Here is a 14,330-nt window from a genome sequence, read left to right as displayed (position 1 = left end):
GCTTCTCCTCGTCCAGCCATGCACAGCTCCTGATCAGTGTGGGGCGTAAACAGCTCATGGTTTGTTCATGGCTTTGCCCAGTCATGGAAACCTGGGGCTCTAAGAGCATCAAAGACTATGACGGTGTTTTTCAAACTGTGCTCTGTATATCGCTACAGTTTGTTTGTCTCAGAGAGGGGCAGGGAAGGAGACAGGAGAAGAGGAGGAGATTGCAAACTTCTGAGTCCCTCGCCCCCGCTTTAACTGGAGTGCTCCCATGTTTTGTGTTTTATATAAAGGATTTCTGGGTGATGTTGCACTTGAACAAAGGGTTCAGTCTGACCCATTTGATTCTAAGGAAGAGAGAATTTTCTCTCAGAGAGGTTAAATGATTTTCCCAGCACTGTATAGCTGTCATGGATAGAGCCAGAGCCAGAAGCTGCTGTCTCTAGTCCTAGCTCAGCACCTTTTCCCCTTCCATAGCTGCAGATCACTTCGTCCTGGGTCTGTATGTTCCAGCTACATAAGTCTGTTGATATACTCATTTGTCCAGTGACTGGTTAATGTCCATCTTACCTGGCCCAGCCCATGACCTTGCCCTTGAAGAGCTCCCTTTTGGAGGACATTGGGGCAGTGGTGTGAGGCACAACAGCTTGGTCATTCCCTGGAGCTCTCTGCACAGCCTGTGTCATCTCAGCCATTGGCGGCCTTCTGGCCTGCGATGGTGACGGCCTCTCTGTTCTCCCCACAGGCTCCACGCAGACGCGGCATGTCCCCGAGGATGCCCCCAACGGTTTCCACCTGCAGAGTGTGTCCAAGCTGCTGCTGGTTATCAGCTGTGTGTAAGGGATTGCAGGCTCTCCTCCCCGCCCTGCCGCCTTCCTTCTCCCACCTTTTGAGGCCAGTGGGACATCCTTACTGTTACCCCTGGTTTTTCTTCTCTCCCCTCTACTCTTCTGTCTCTAGATGAGTTGTTTTGTCTGTCGTTTCTTACCTTCTTGCATCTTCTTCTCCATTTTACTCAGCATTTACTCTATTGTAGGCCTTTGGGATGCAAAAGAAAATACCACAACATCCAAGCACATCAGGAACTCAGTTTCAAGTGGATGAGACAGACAGGAAACTCAAAATTACTACACAGTGGAACAAATGCTAAAATAGAGATGTTGCAGTGCATTTTAGGAGTTTGCTCATCCATTTACCAGATGCGCTTGGCGTCTGCTCTGTGGCAGGCATGGGTGGCAGGCATCCCACACTCACAGGCCCACACTTTGGCAGAGGAACCAGACAAAGTCAGTGACCAAGGCCAAGTATGTTCTTACTTTAATGTAAGAAACTTAGAATAATTGCCATAACATCATTCAACATTAGGCCAAATAGCTGGCAGTGGAAGATGCTGAGCTAGGAAAAAGGGAGTCGAAAGAGGTGGAGGTGGAAGCCAGAAGGATACCTGTCCCTGAAGCGTGGGCCCATGCCATAGCCAGCCAAGGACGTTCTTAAACTGCATTAAGCAGGAAGCAGCTAGGACAGCTCAGCATGGACAGCTCTTTTCCTTGGTTCAGCCTACTGTCTGGCATCTCACCCTTTCCGCAGACTGGGGAAGGGAGGGGAGGTACTGGGGGCAGGCAGCACCAGGTACTAGCTTTCTAGTTCAGTCCTGGGTTCAAGGCCAAGCCTGCACTGAAGTGTTTTCAGCAAGACAGAGACAAGGGGAGCACAGCATCACCCAGGAAACACCAAAGGAAACTCAAGGATAACATGGACAGAACTGCATTAAAAAAAATCACATCTGTGTCAATCGGGCAAGGAGAAGAGAGAAGAAAGGCAGAGAGCTCAGTGGGGGGTGAGCCACAGCTAAGTGAGAGTCGCTGTCAGACCTGAGATGAGGAAATGGGGCTGAGAGATGGTTACGAAGCTGAGGAAGATGAATTACTGATTCAAGTCACCATAGATAGCTGGATCAGGAATAAAAGTCTGGAACTTAGCAAGGTGTGGTCGGTGAAGTTGCTCTGGTTTCCAGATTGTTGTGTCTGTATTGCCTGCCAGGGGTTATCTGGGTGGAGGTGGCAAGCAGACAAATGGAGATGTGGCCCTGGAGCGCAGGTGAAACGTGCAGGCGAGTTGGAGTTGCATGGAAGCCCTGGATGCGAGTGAGGTCACCCAAGGGAGAGGATGGAGTGTGAGAAAGAAGGCAGGACTGAGGACAGCCTCTGAGGCCTGCCCAAGAGAAATGTGGAAGAGGCTCTGTTTTCTCATCTTCTTTCTTTATACAGTGTATCACAAATTTATATACAGACTCCTGTCAAAGAGAAAACTCTTTTCCCAGGTGCTCCTGTCCCCATCCAGTGTTGATGTCAGCTCCTTTTGATTAAAACCTTACTTGAATATGTACCCTAAAAGGAGATTTACCATTCTTTTCTAATTACAGCCTAAGAAACCATGATATTTTTACAAATTAAGTACAAAGACAACCATAAAACCAATAAACTCCACATTTAACACGTCAACAACGTGATGCATGCTGTTCTGTTAAAATTAAATCTCTGGGTTTCGAAAGTAGAAAGCTGTAACCTCAGGTTAGTCCTATGTGTAAGCTCTTTCTACATTTTGACTTTAATTAAGTAAAGTGAGCCTGGTCACTGAAGTCACTTGTGTAAGAATGGCATTAACTAACCTTAGGGCTTTGCTAGTGTAGGATAGTGTAGTTTTGGAATTAAACCCTACAGGATACAGGCAGGCAGGGGATGTGCTGGCAGCATGCCTGTGGGATGGACTTTTGCCCCAGGCAGCCCGGGTCTGGCTGTCCCATGGGGCCATAAGACTGCCATGGTGACTCAGCCCGCCCACCACTTTTCCCCATTTAGACCAATGCGGTTCCTTTGCTGATATAGCACATGGACATGTTTGGCCTTCACTTGGCACGGACAGGAGTGTAAACTCACACCCCAGGGTAGGCGCCAAGACCTTGTGCAGCCATTCAGTGTGTGTGTGTGTGCAGTTAAAGACGGCACTGTTGGAGTTCAACCCAGAACTTAAAACTTCCCGCAGAGAACCCATAGACCCCGGAGAACACTGCTGAGTCACCCCAAGGATTTGCAGCTTCCAGTTGAAGGAATATTAACTTAGCATAGTACCAGATGTACAAGTGAGGCAAACAGTATGCATACCCACACGTGTGTGTGAGCAGGCACATACTTTGAAAGGTCTAAGGCATCATATGAGCTCCTCTTTCTTTGCCATTCCTTCTTCCATCTGTTTAATCTTCCCGTTTTTGTCGACTTCTTTTTAACTCTGTGTGCCTATACCTCCTCCTTTAATGATAATAACCACCCCTGGTGGAGGACCTACTGTGTGTAGATTCTTTTTTAATCCCTAAAACAACCCTAGTTGGTAGGTATTTCTGTCCCTGTTGAGGAAACTGCGTTTCGGAGAAGTTAAGGAAACTTTATCAAGAGTAAAGAGGTGTTTAAGTGGTAAACCAGGATTTGTACCAAATTCTGTCTCTGAAACCTCCACCCATATCTTTCTTTCTCTATCCCATGAATTTCTTTCATAAAATGATCTTTGGCAGACATTGAGGTGGAGAGCAGAAGAGAATATCCCGGACTCAGTGCATCTCCAGTCCTCACTGGGTCCCCCAGCCCCTGGATTATCCTTGCTGCCTCCGTGTGTCTGACCAGCTCTGGCCCAGACTCTCAGAGACCTCAGCAGGTCCTGATGGCCCCTGCAGGTTAGCGGGAGGTGCAGGGAGAATGAAACTTTGAAGTTTTAGGGAAGTTCTGCTAGCATCTGTGAGGCATAAACCAGGGGCTGAGCTGGGATCCCACTGGAATTTCTTCCTAAAATATCCTCAGCTATATCCTGAAGTTGGGTTGGGAGAAGGGACTTTATCTAGATTTAGCACCCGTGAAATACTGAGCCTGTTTATAGTTGCTTCTTCTTGCTGTTTCCTTGGCTGGGTTGCCTCATCTCATGTGTCTATGCTTCTGGTATATCCCCTCATAGTCCTCACTATCTTCCTGGCTTGATTTACCTGCAGTTTCCCTCTTGCCTGCACTTGTCTCTTTCTAACCTCTGCCTCCTCCCATTTTTCCTCCTTGCTCCCATTAGGATCTGTTTCAGGTACTGGTTCTACGATTACTTCTTTTACCTCCTCGTCTCTTTTCCTCTCCATCTTTCCTCTCTTCCCCCAGGCACCCTGATACTGGGTGACATTTGGGTGCCTCTCCTTTCCAATTCCTTCACCCCACAAACCTCTCCATGGCTTCTCTGCTGTGTCCTGGCACCTCTAGTTAGACTGCTTCTCCTTCTCTGTCTTTTTCTCTCTCCCCCTTCGCCTCCCCTTGCTGTATCCTTCCATATTATTTACTCACTGCACTGCTTCTCATGATGCAGCAGTCAGGGACAGCAGTGTCTGGGCGGGTGGGTTTGCCTGGCTCTTAGTGGGAGGATGCTTACTTAGCTCCCATCTCATTGCTCTATGTTTCCCCCTGTCTCCTTCCTAGTCTGGTGCTGCTTGTCATCCTTAACATGATGCTCTTCTACAAACTCTGGATGTTGGAGTACACCACCCAGACCCTCACTGCCTGGCAGGGTCTGAGGCTCCAAGAAAGGTAATCCTGGCTTCTTCTCCTTGCTCCCAACTCCAGCCCACCCCAGCCTGAGCCCTGGTTCCTGCCTCCTGATCTCCTCAGGCCTGCCCTGCTGCCATGGCCTAGGGAGTATGCAACTCTCCTCGAGTTTCAGTCCACTTCAGATCTGGGGGACAGGGGAACTGATGAGCAGAGGACAAAGCACTGTGATGCAGCGCTCTGTCCTTTAGGGGTCTGGGACCATAGGACAGTCTGCTGAGCATAACTCCACCTGCTGGGGTGCCCCTTCTTCTACCCTACAGGTTACCCCAATCTCAGACAGAATGGGCCCAGCTCTTAGAGTCCCAACAAAAGTATCATGATACTGAGCTCCAGAAATGGAGGGAGATCATCAAGTCCTCGGTGATGCTTCTTGACCAGGTGAGATGTCCCCCCTTCTCTCCTTGCCCCAGTCTTCCGGAGAGGGAACTCCTTTCCTGTGCTCTGAGAAGGATTGATTACCATCCCCATTATCTTCCCACTCGTCCTTCTCCCAGGGTGTCCACTGTTGTAATTTTAAAGCCCTCTTTGAATGGGCTGCTGGAAACACAGGTGTATTCCTTTTCACAGAACTCAGAATAATTAAACGTCACTGTGGATTTGCAGCTAGAAAGCTGTAGGTTAGATGGAAGGAAGAATTTGTTTTGTTTTAATAACACATAGCCATCTGACAGGCATTTACAGAGAGCGCCCCCTTTTTACGGGGCTTTGTCTTCCCAGAGGGTATGTTTTCTAATTCCTTTTGATGTTACTGTTCCCTCTCCAGCTCTCCAAACACTCGCATGTACACTCACACCTCCAGTGCACTGCTCTTCTTGAAGGCACCACACTGCTTACCTGGGAAGGTGACAGTACTGTCTCTTCATTTCGTAACAGCTTTGCAGTAGAGTTGCCTTTATTCCCCCGAACCAGATCCTGCTACTTCAGAAAATGAACCTGGGGCAAATTCAGTAGTTAACTTTGGTTTATGGGGGAGAGAGGGAGGCTTCCAACTTCCCCAACAATAGCTAACATCTTATGAAAAGTGTCCCCACATGGTTGCCAAGACAGCAGGAACCTACCTTTGCAGGAGGATTAAGAAGATTTTTCTCATTACATTAAAATTCTCCTCCTAAAGCAGTTGTCTTTCTGATGTATTGCAGTCAGCCAGGCCTAAGATGGAATCCTGAGCTAGTTTCGTGATCTTGAGAAGGGACTTAATATTAATGAACTTCAGTTTCTTCGTTTGTAAAATAGGAATTATCAGTGCTGCCCCATAGGATTGCTGTCGGAATGTCATGGCTCTCATTAATACTAGGTTTGATTTCCCCTTCGGTCTTAGCAGTAAATTAAGGAGAGGGAATCCTAACACAGCTATCAGGATCTAGTTTAGTATGTTTAGAGTATCATGTTCAGCTTTGGAGCCCTATTTAAGGAAGGAATTTTTTTTTTCACAATCACACAGTCACATTCTAAAAGCTATGTTGTTATATAATCATCTTTAAGATTCGCAGCTACTGGAACATAGTTCAGCAGTTTCAGGTACTACCCTCCAGCCACTCCAATACACCACAAACTAAAAAGGGATGTCTATATAATGCATAAGAATAACCTCCAGGATAACCTCTCAGCTCTGTTTGAAATCTCTCAGCCACTGAAACTTTATTCTCTTCCCCCTTTTGATCAAGAAGGCTTTCTCAATCCCATGATCCCGGGTCCTGGCTCATCCCCGGATTTTTGTCACACGTGGTCAGGGAAGTTTACACGCCTGAGATGCATGTCCCACAGAGGAGGGAGGGCAGTGAGTTTACCTGCCCACTTGGCTTAGAGGAAGAGGCCACATTTGGACAACAAAAAAGGTTCTCTGGGGATGACTCTTAGGCATAATTATCAGTAGGCTTAGCTTTTCCTTTGCAGTAAGAAGGGAATTTTTTTTTAACCAGAAGGGGGTAAACAGTATGAGAGGGGTTTGGAAACCCTGTCCTATTAGGAAATGTTGAAAGAATTAAAAATAAACTCTAGAAGAGAAGACTAAAGTGAGGGGTGGTTGCAAGATAGGCTTTAGTCATTGAGGTCCATCATGTGGGAGAAGAGTTTGACTTATTGTAAAATCCCAGAGGGCAGACCTGGAATGCAGGGCTAGAAGTTATAGGGAATTAGATTTTTGAGTCATCAAATAAAAACACAGACAACTTATGGTTAGAGCTATCCACCAGTAGAATGGGCTGCTCTGGAGGACTGAGATTCCATCACTGTAAATGTTCATGGGATGCCTAGATATAGGAATTTATGGATTAAATCAGAGGTCTCTTCAAACTCTAGAATTCTAATTCATGGTGGACCTGTTCATCAGAGCTTGGAGCTATCAGATTTACATCACAGTAGACAACCCAACAAGCATTATGAGACATATATTTTATTATTCCCTTTAAAAGTAGCTTTTAAGATCAATAGTAGTGGGCCCCTGATCCCTTCTGAGTAGAGGATATGGAAGAACCAAAGAGAAGAAAGTGGTAGATTAGGGAGAGAGAACAAATCTTCTCAAAGTACATTATTATTATTATTTTTAATTTATTTATTAATTAAAAAAATAAAGAAACAAAATGACATCAGTAATTCACAATATCATCACTTAGTTGCATATTCATCATTTCTTAGAACATTTGCATTAATTCAGAAAAAGAAATAAAAGACAATAGAAAAAGAAATAAAACTAACACAGGGAAAAAAAAAAGATTATACCTACCATACCCCTTATCCCTTGCTTTCATTGATCACTAGCATTTAAACTAAATTTATTTTAGCATTTGTTACCCCTATTATTTATTTTTATTCCATATGTTCTACTCCTTTGTTGACAAGGTAGAGAAAAGGAGCATCAGACACAAGGTTTTCACAATCACACAGTCACATTGTGACAGCTGTATCATTATTCAGTCCTCTTCAGGAAACATGGCTACTGGAACACAGCTCTATATTTTCAGGCAGTTCCCTCCAGCCTCTCCATTACATCTTGAATAACAAGATGATATCTACTTGATGCATAAGAATAATCTCCAGGATAACCTCTCAACTCTGTTTGGAATCTCTCAGCCATTGACACTTGGTGTCATTTCCCTCTTCCCCCTTTTGGTCGCGAAGGTTTTCTCAATCCCTTGATGCTAAGTCTCAGTTCATTCTAGGGTTTTTCTTAATCCCTTGATGCTGAGTCTCCGTTCATTCCAAGATCTCTGTCCCACCTTGCCAGGAAGGTCCACACCCCTGGGAGTCATGTCCCACGTAGAGAGCGGTAGAGTGGTGAGACTGCTCGTTGTGTTGGCTGGAGAGAGGGGCCACATCTGAGCAACAAAAGAGGCTCTCTTGGGGTTAACTCTTAGGCCTAAATTTTATCAAAGTACATTATTAAGTGTCTTGAGTTAGACGAGCTTACACTGAGACAGTATTTAAATGTTTGATGGTATGATGGGCCACTTAAACATTCTGCCACTGGAACTGCCCCATTCAGATTTCCAGATGACCTAAAAAGTTATATCTTAAAGGAGGTTCAGTTAATTCAGTGATGGGGGTACTTGGTTCTCTGCTTGGTACCTCTGGTTGTATAAGGGAAGGATAAGACACATTTCCAGTCCCAACAAAGATGAAACAAAGCAATTAAAGATGCTTGCAGAAAAGAGCCACAATGTGTGCTATAAGAGAGATGATTGTGAGCCAAAAAAAGTTTGGGTTTGTTCTGGGTCTTAATACATGGATGAGATTGGACTAGGCAAGAGAGAAAAAAATCTCAGGCTGGGCGGACAATGTGGCAAAATGTACAAAGATAGGAACACAGTTTATTCAGGATCAAGGGGAAAACCAAATTCATGGAAGTAGTGTTTTTTTTTTTTTTTTTTTTTTTTTGAAATAGGATTAAATAAGTGGAGCAAGTGAATGCTTTGAAAGAGTCCTTAATTCAGTGAAACCAGAGCCACAAATCATTGCAACACAGCAAGTCCTATTCTAGGGGTTTCCCGCAATAGCTTGGACATCCCCTTGCTGCCTGAGATGTTTCCCCTTGAGAAACATCTCAGGCAGCCTGGTTTAGTGGCGTTAGCCCTCTTTCATGGTAGGAGGCCTGCACTAGACTGGTCTGCCAGGTGCCGCTGGATGGAGAAGCCCACTGAAGGCATATACTCAGTGTCAGGTGGGGTTCCCTGTCTTACAGATGAAGGACTCACTAATCAACCTTCAGAACGGCATCAGGTCTCGAGACTACACATCAGAAAGCGAAGAGAAGAGGAACCGCTATCATTGACAAGGCAGGAACAGGGGTGGCTGCAAAAGGCCTGTGCAATACATGTACATAAACCATATAAATATATATATATATATATAAATATATATATACAGAATATAAATATATATATATTATATACAGATTTTAAAAAGAGATAATGCCTATGTACCAGGGAGAAGGAGCGGGACCGTCTCCTGTGCTGGTCGGAGAAAAGTTTTCCTTTGGTGGAGGGGCCGAGGAGGGCAGGGACCACCTCTCAGCTCCGACCACCCCTGAGTCTCCTCCTCCCATCCCCTGTTTCCTACCCTTTCCCTTGCTGGCCATTCTTGGCTCTTGGAAGGGAAATGTTGTCGAGCCAAAGTTATGCCTGTGAAGACCCTGGGGTCTTGAAAAGAAGTCTCAAGGGGGGCATTGCTAAGGTGCTTCATTCCTTAATCCCCTTTTGATTTGTTTCCAAAATAAAGGCTAACCTTTTCTGCCCCACCCTTTGCTTCCTCAAATGTTCTCTAGGAACAGGAAGTCTCAAGGGCAGAAGGAGCCCAGCCTAAACTCTGCCATATAAAGCCACCCACTTTATATGGACCATCCACTAAGAGTCAGGTGGAGAGGACTGTTGGAAAGACTAGAAAGGCTGCATTTGTAGGATTGGGCTTTGTAACTGCAGGCTCCTGAGGACTTGGATCCTGTAAGATATTCTCCTCAATCACCCCCTGCATCTTCCTCTATCTTGTACAGGGTTTGGACCCAGTAAGGGCTGGGAGTTCTTACTTTCCCACCCTCTTTCTCTCTGGTCTTTGCCCAGGCTGGATCTGGGTGAAGTGTCACTTTTTAGTGCCTAAAGTCTTATTGTTTCTGTGCCCTAAGAGCACATTGGTTATTAGCCAGGGTGGAGCATCTTTGATCTTGTTAAACCTCTTTTAGTGGTTACTAAGCAAGTCAGGTCTATGGCTCTGATTCCTTCACTTTGAGCTATTGGTGTGTAAATGCCAAGATGAATCAGGGAGTCCCAGGCCCTCCAGGATTTGAGAGGGTGAATGCCCTAGTGACATAATGGACTGTACCTCTGAGCAGAGAACACTGCATGAGCACCGATAGCTGCATCATTCTGCTGGGTGCCTACATCATTTACTCTCGGTAGAGAACCAACATTAGTCAAGGGAGACAGTCTCTGAGAAGCTTTGCACATAGAAGATCTCAGCCGTTGGAAGGAATGGATTGAGCAGGAGTCTCTGCCCTATAGAGGCCAATTCTCCATTTCTCAGCCTTGGGGGTGGGGGTTCTACCAGGGGGAGGAAAACTTTCTTTGGTCCCTGGACCCAGAGAGAGATGAGATCATGAAAGGAGTAGAAAGAAGTTGATTTAGAAGAATACGTCATCTAGGGCCTTCCTAGATTGGTCCCCTAGGACCTGTGAATGTTCCTCATCCTTATAGACTAACTACTTTTTCTCCATATGATGATCAAAGGAGTCTTGCCAGCCCCAGGCAGAATTCATGGGAGATTCTTGATCAAAAAGGATTGTAGCCAGTTTGGCAAGGAGAGTTCTTCAAGGTTGCTTGCTCTTCTCCTGGGCCCTCTCAATGCAAGGGGCAGGAGGAATGTCCAGACCATCAGCATGAAGAAAGGAAGGTTTTGTCACTGTTCTACCCCAATGGATAGCAACTTGTGTTCTCTTCTTGGAGCTGGAGATACTGGTGAGGGTGGAGGCTCCTGAGCCATGGGCTCAGAGGAGGAGCAGTGTAGACTGGTTAGAAATACCCCGCTCGGAGTAGTCAGAATCCAGAGATTCCTAGAAAGCTTTGAAAGCAAAAATGATAAATTCTCTAGTTTATTCCAGACATAACCATTTATTTAAATTATTACATTTTAAATTATTTATAATTATTAAAGTTATAAATAATTTTAAATTATTGCATTTAAGTCCCGTGGGTGAGACTTTCAGGGTGGCTTCGAAAAGGTTCTCTGCTGGGAGTGAAGTGATCACAGGAGACCTGCCTACGGAGGGTTTCTCTGGTTTAGCTTTTATCTCTCGGGTGTGGGTGGTTGTGGTAAGTGGGGTGAATGGAGGCACTTGGTATGTTTTCTCGTGATTTGAACCCAGGAGACAATGTATAGGGAATGTCCTGCAGTCAATCTCATTTCTAAGAATCAGGGATCACTCGTGAGCTTTCTCTGCTCCAATAATTTTGTGACTCTCAAGCCAGGAGAAAACCAACAACTATATTCACTCCAAAGCAAAAGCTTTACCCCTTATTCAATAACCTTGAATAATAATAAGAAGAAGAATAAGAAGGAGACTCACCCTTGCAGATAAGTCTGGAAGTGAAACAAATAAATAGCATTATAAATTTTAATTCATGGCCAGTAGCCCAGGTTAATAGCTGTCTGCAAGGCACCATCAAAACCACTAGCTCGTATGCTATTTCCTCCAGCCAGAGCTTTTGTTTTTTCTTTCTTTCATTTTATGTATTTTTTTGGGGGGGGGGGGGCGGGGGTTCAAGTAAGAACTCTGGGGTCACATGGGGGTCTTTTTGTGAAGATTCATGTCGTAATACATTAGACAACTTTCACTAGCTTTCAAAGAATTTGCAAAATTTCTTATTGGTTGAAGAACAGCTATAGGGTCTAAACTTGGCTCCAGCTTACTGGTAAGCTGGCCTCAAAGAAGCCAACCAATCTCCCTGCTTCCCTGTTCCCTCCTTGGGACAATGGGGCCACACCCTAGGCTGGTAAGATTAGCAACTTGAAGCTCTCTGTAAAAGCACTGGACTGAGTCCTGGCTGTGCCAATGACTGGTTCTGCGGCTCTAGACAAGTCACACACACACACCTGCCCACCCCCACCATCTCCGGGCTTCAGGATCCTCATCTGTATCAGCAGGGTATTGGGTTAGATTATCTCTAAGGTAATTTCTAGCTTTGGCATTGTCTTGAGGAGGCCAGAGGCTGGCAAGACTGGGCTTTCTCAGACTTAGAAGGTACCCTACCAGGAGGGAACATGCGTTCCAGGCTAGAATCTCTTTGGTAATTAGATTAGTGGCAGGGCAGAGTCTGGGTTCCAGGAAATCCAGGGTAGTTAAACTTTTTTACAGAATAGTGACAGAGAGGCAAAAGACTGAGATAAGGCTTTTGCTGTCTTGCTCAGTATTAACCTAAGAGGGTATTTCTTCCTTCTTTGGCCAAGTCTTTGGGTAGGGACCTTTCTTTGGACTTTCTCCAAGCTAAGGAGAAGAAGGAAAATGGCAAAAAGGGCACTATCTTAGGTTCAGCCCTTCTTCTGTGGCAGGCCATGAAATCTTTCCTCTATCAATTCTTCCTTGCTAGGGGAAACAGTGGAAAGAAGCCTTTTCTGCTTCTAGCACTTCTCTGTTGGCTCAGACAAAATCCTGTAGGGGGTTGGATTCAAGTATGAAGCTTTGGCTAGAATCCTCTGGTTTCTTTAAATCACTGATGCCAAGAACCTGGGGTCACGAGGAGCGGGAAGGGCTAGGGAAGATACAGAGACCTCAAGAGGAAGGCTTTGTTAACTCTCCATGCCGCCTCCCCAGCTCCCTGAGCTTAGACTGTGTCTGGTACATTCCAGAGGCAGCATCTGTAGGCTGAGATTATGGAGAAAGAACCAGGAAAATAATCTTTCTGGACTGTGTATAGTCCCCGAAGGGTCCTTTCTGTGCCATACCCTGCCACTATTGCCCTGAGGGCAGCCAAGCCAGCTCTAACTCCCTATGGCCCCACCAGAAGAAATAGCCCTCTTCCCCCAAGTGGCAGGGCAGTGGTCTCCCTCCCTACATTCCTACCCCACTGCCCACTCCAGTAGGAAACTTGAGAAGCTTCCTTCCTTGTCGCTAGGCTGTGGGACAATCATCCCATTCTCCCCTTGACGTCCTGGACCCTCATCCCCAACCCCCAGCCAGCTGGCCCCACTCCCCCTCCACCTCTCTGTTTTCTTCCAGAAGTTGCATTTTGGATCTGAGGAGCAAAAGTTTTGCTGTAAGCCCCTGCTTTCCCGAGGTGGAGGCAGGAATTTGCACAGTGTAGAGAGCTCCCCTTCCCGCTTCTCTCCCCAGCCTTGTTACCTCACTCCCGCTCTGGCTGTGGCTATGATGGCCAAGCCAGCTCCCTGTTTTGGTCTTGCCTGTGACAGCTCAGGGGTCTTGGGCATTGTTTTCTGTCATGACTCAACGTCCACAGCAGGCCGGGAGCCCGGATCCGAGCCTTGGCTGCTAGTGAGAAGCACCTCACCTGCCAAGAGGAGCTGATGCCAGACGATCTCCAGGACATTGAAGACTTAAAGAACATTGCCATCTCTGCTCTTTGACTCTCCCTGCTTCTCAACACAATGAAACACTTTGCAGAAGCAAAATGGCAGCCTCTGCTCCAGGCAAGACAGCTGGCTCTGTCTGGGGAGTTGGCTCTGGGCTTGGGAGGCACGGGCTGAGATTACATAGTAAAAACAAAACATTTTTGCCAAGAGTAGTATGTGGTTCCCCACATTTCCCTATCCTGAACTTGGGGGCCAGACCACTCTCTGCATGGACCAGACCATCTTCCCAAACCCATGGTGCTTTTTTTTCCCCTACTCAACCTAGACTCCAAGGTGGGAAGGGAAAGGTCAGAGGTTAGAGTGGCCCCTGGATACTGACATGGGGTGGGGTGGGGTGAGACAGAGGGAACAGTTCCAACACTGGCACTGGGCTACATATGGGAAGGAACCCAGGTTGAATGCAGTCGAGTTGTCTGGCCATCTGTATTTGGATCTATAACTGTACTTTGCCTGGCGCTGTGCGCAAGGTCTGAAAACTTACTGCTAGTACCTAGAAACATACAAGGCTATCCAGCCAAACCTTAATGTAAAGTAGCTAGAGCCATGAAAGTACAGTATGAATTAAAAGAAAAAAAAAAGTATTGAACTACAAATAATAAGTGACATGCGTCTTTATTGCTTGGTTCTTTACTATCCACTGTTTCAAAATTTTCTCATCTTTCCAGATGTGATCACAGCAAGTTCTAAGATCATGTGCGTTTACACACACTCACACATATATATACACACAGACATCCACTGTTCATCTGCCTTCCCAGGGGAAGAAGGCAGCCTGATCAAATGGACTGGATAAGAAGTGCTGGAATCAAACCTGAGCACAACTGACAGCATCACTCTTTTACTGGCTGGGTGACCTTGGGCTCCATCTGTTACTTAAGCCTGAGTGTTTTAGAGCTAATAATACTAAATAAATACATATTTGTTAGTATAGTGGCTAGTACTGTACTAAGATAATTTTTAAAAATTTAATTCAATATCAATCAAGTGCTATGGTTATTATAGGATGACTATACAGATGACTAATTTCTTGTGGAATTTCTCCCTTTTGGGGCCTTGGGAGGCATCCTTGCCTTATTGCCTTTTGTTGCCTGAAATGATAGAGCTGGGAGCCAGTTTGGCCACTCCCCTCATTTGGCTTTCCTTGCA

The 14,330-nt window shown here is 45.8% G+C and overlaps 1 protein-coding gene across 7 annotated transcripts in view; it reads left to right on the top strand.

Annotated features, from left to right (window-relative positions):
• The window catches only part of GRAMD1B (GRAM domain containing 1B), a 185,899-nt gene extending 172,130 nt beyond the window's left edge, over positions 1-13,769 (top strand). For all 7 annotated transcript variants that reach the window (XM_077112619.1, XM_077112616.1, XM_077112618.1 and 4 more), the window contains 4 exons: positions 731-821; positions 4,485-4,592; positions 4,874-4,991; positions 8,791-13,769. In XM_077112619.1, the coding sequence (XP_076968734.1) occupies positions 731-821; positions 4,485-4,592; positions 4,874-4,991; positions 8,791-8,880 (407 nt within the window). In that variant the 3' untranslated portion in view covers positions 8,881-13,769. The remainder of the gene's footprint in view (positions 1-730; positions 822-4,484; positions 4,593-4,873; positions 4,992-8,790) is intronic.
• The last annotated feature ends 561 nt before the right edge of the window (positions 13,770-14,330 follow it).

This window comes from Tamandua tetradactyla, chromosome 8 (genome assembly GCF_023851605.1).
Source record: "Tamandua tetradactyla isolate mTamTet1 chromosome 8, mTamTet1.pri, whole genome shotgun sequence".
Taxonomy (NCBI): Eukaryota; Metazoa; Chordata; class Mammalia; order Pilosa; family Myrmecophagidae; genus Tamandua; species Tamandua tetradactyla.
Note: the sequence above shows the minus strand (reverse complement) of the source record. Positions and strands in the feature narration are given on the sequence as shown.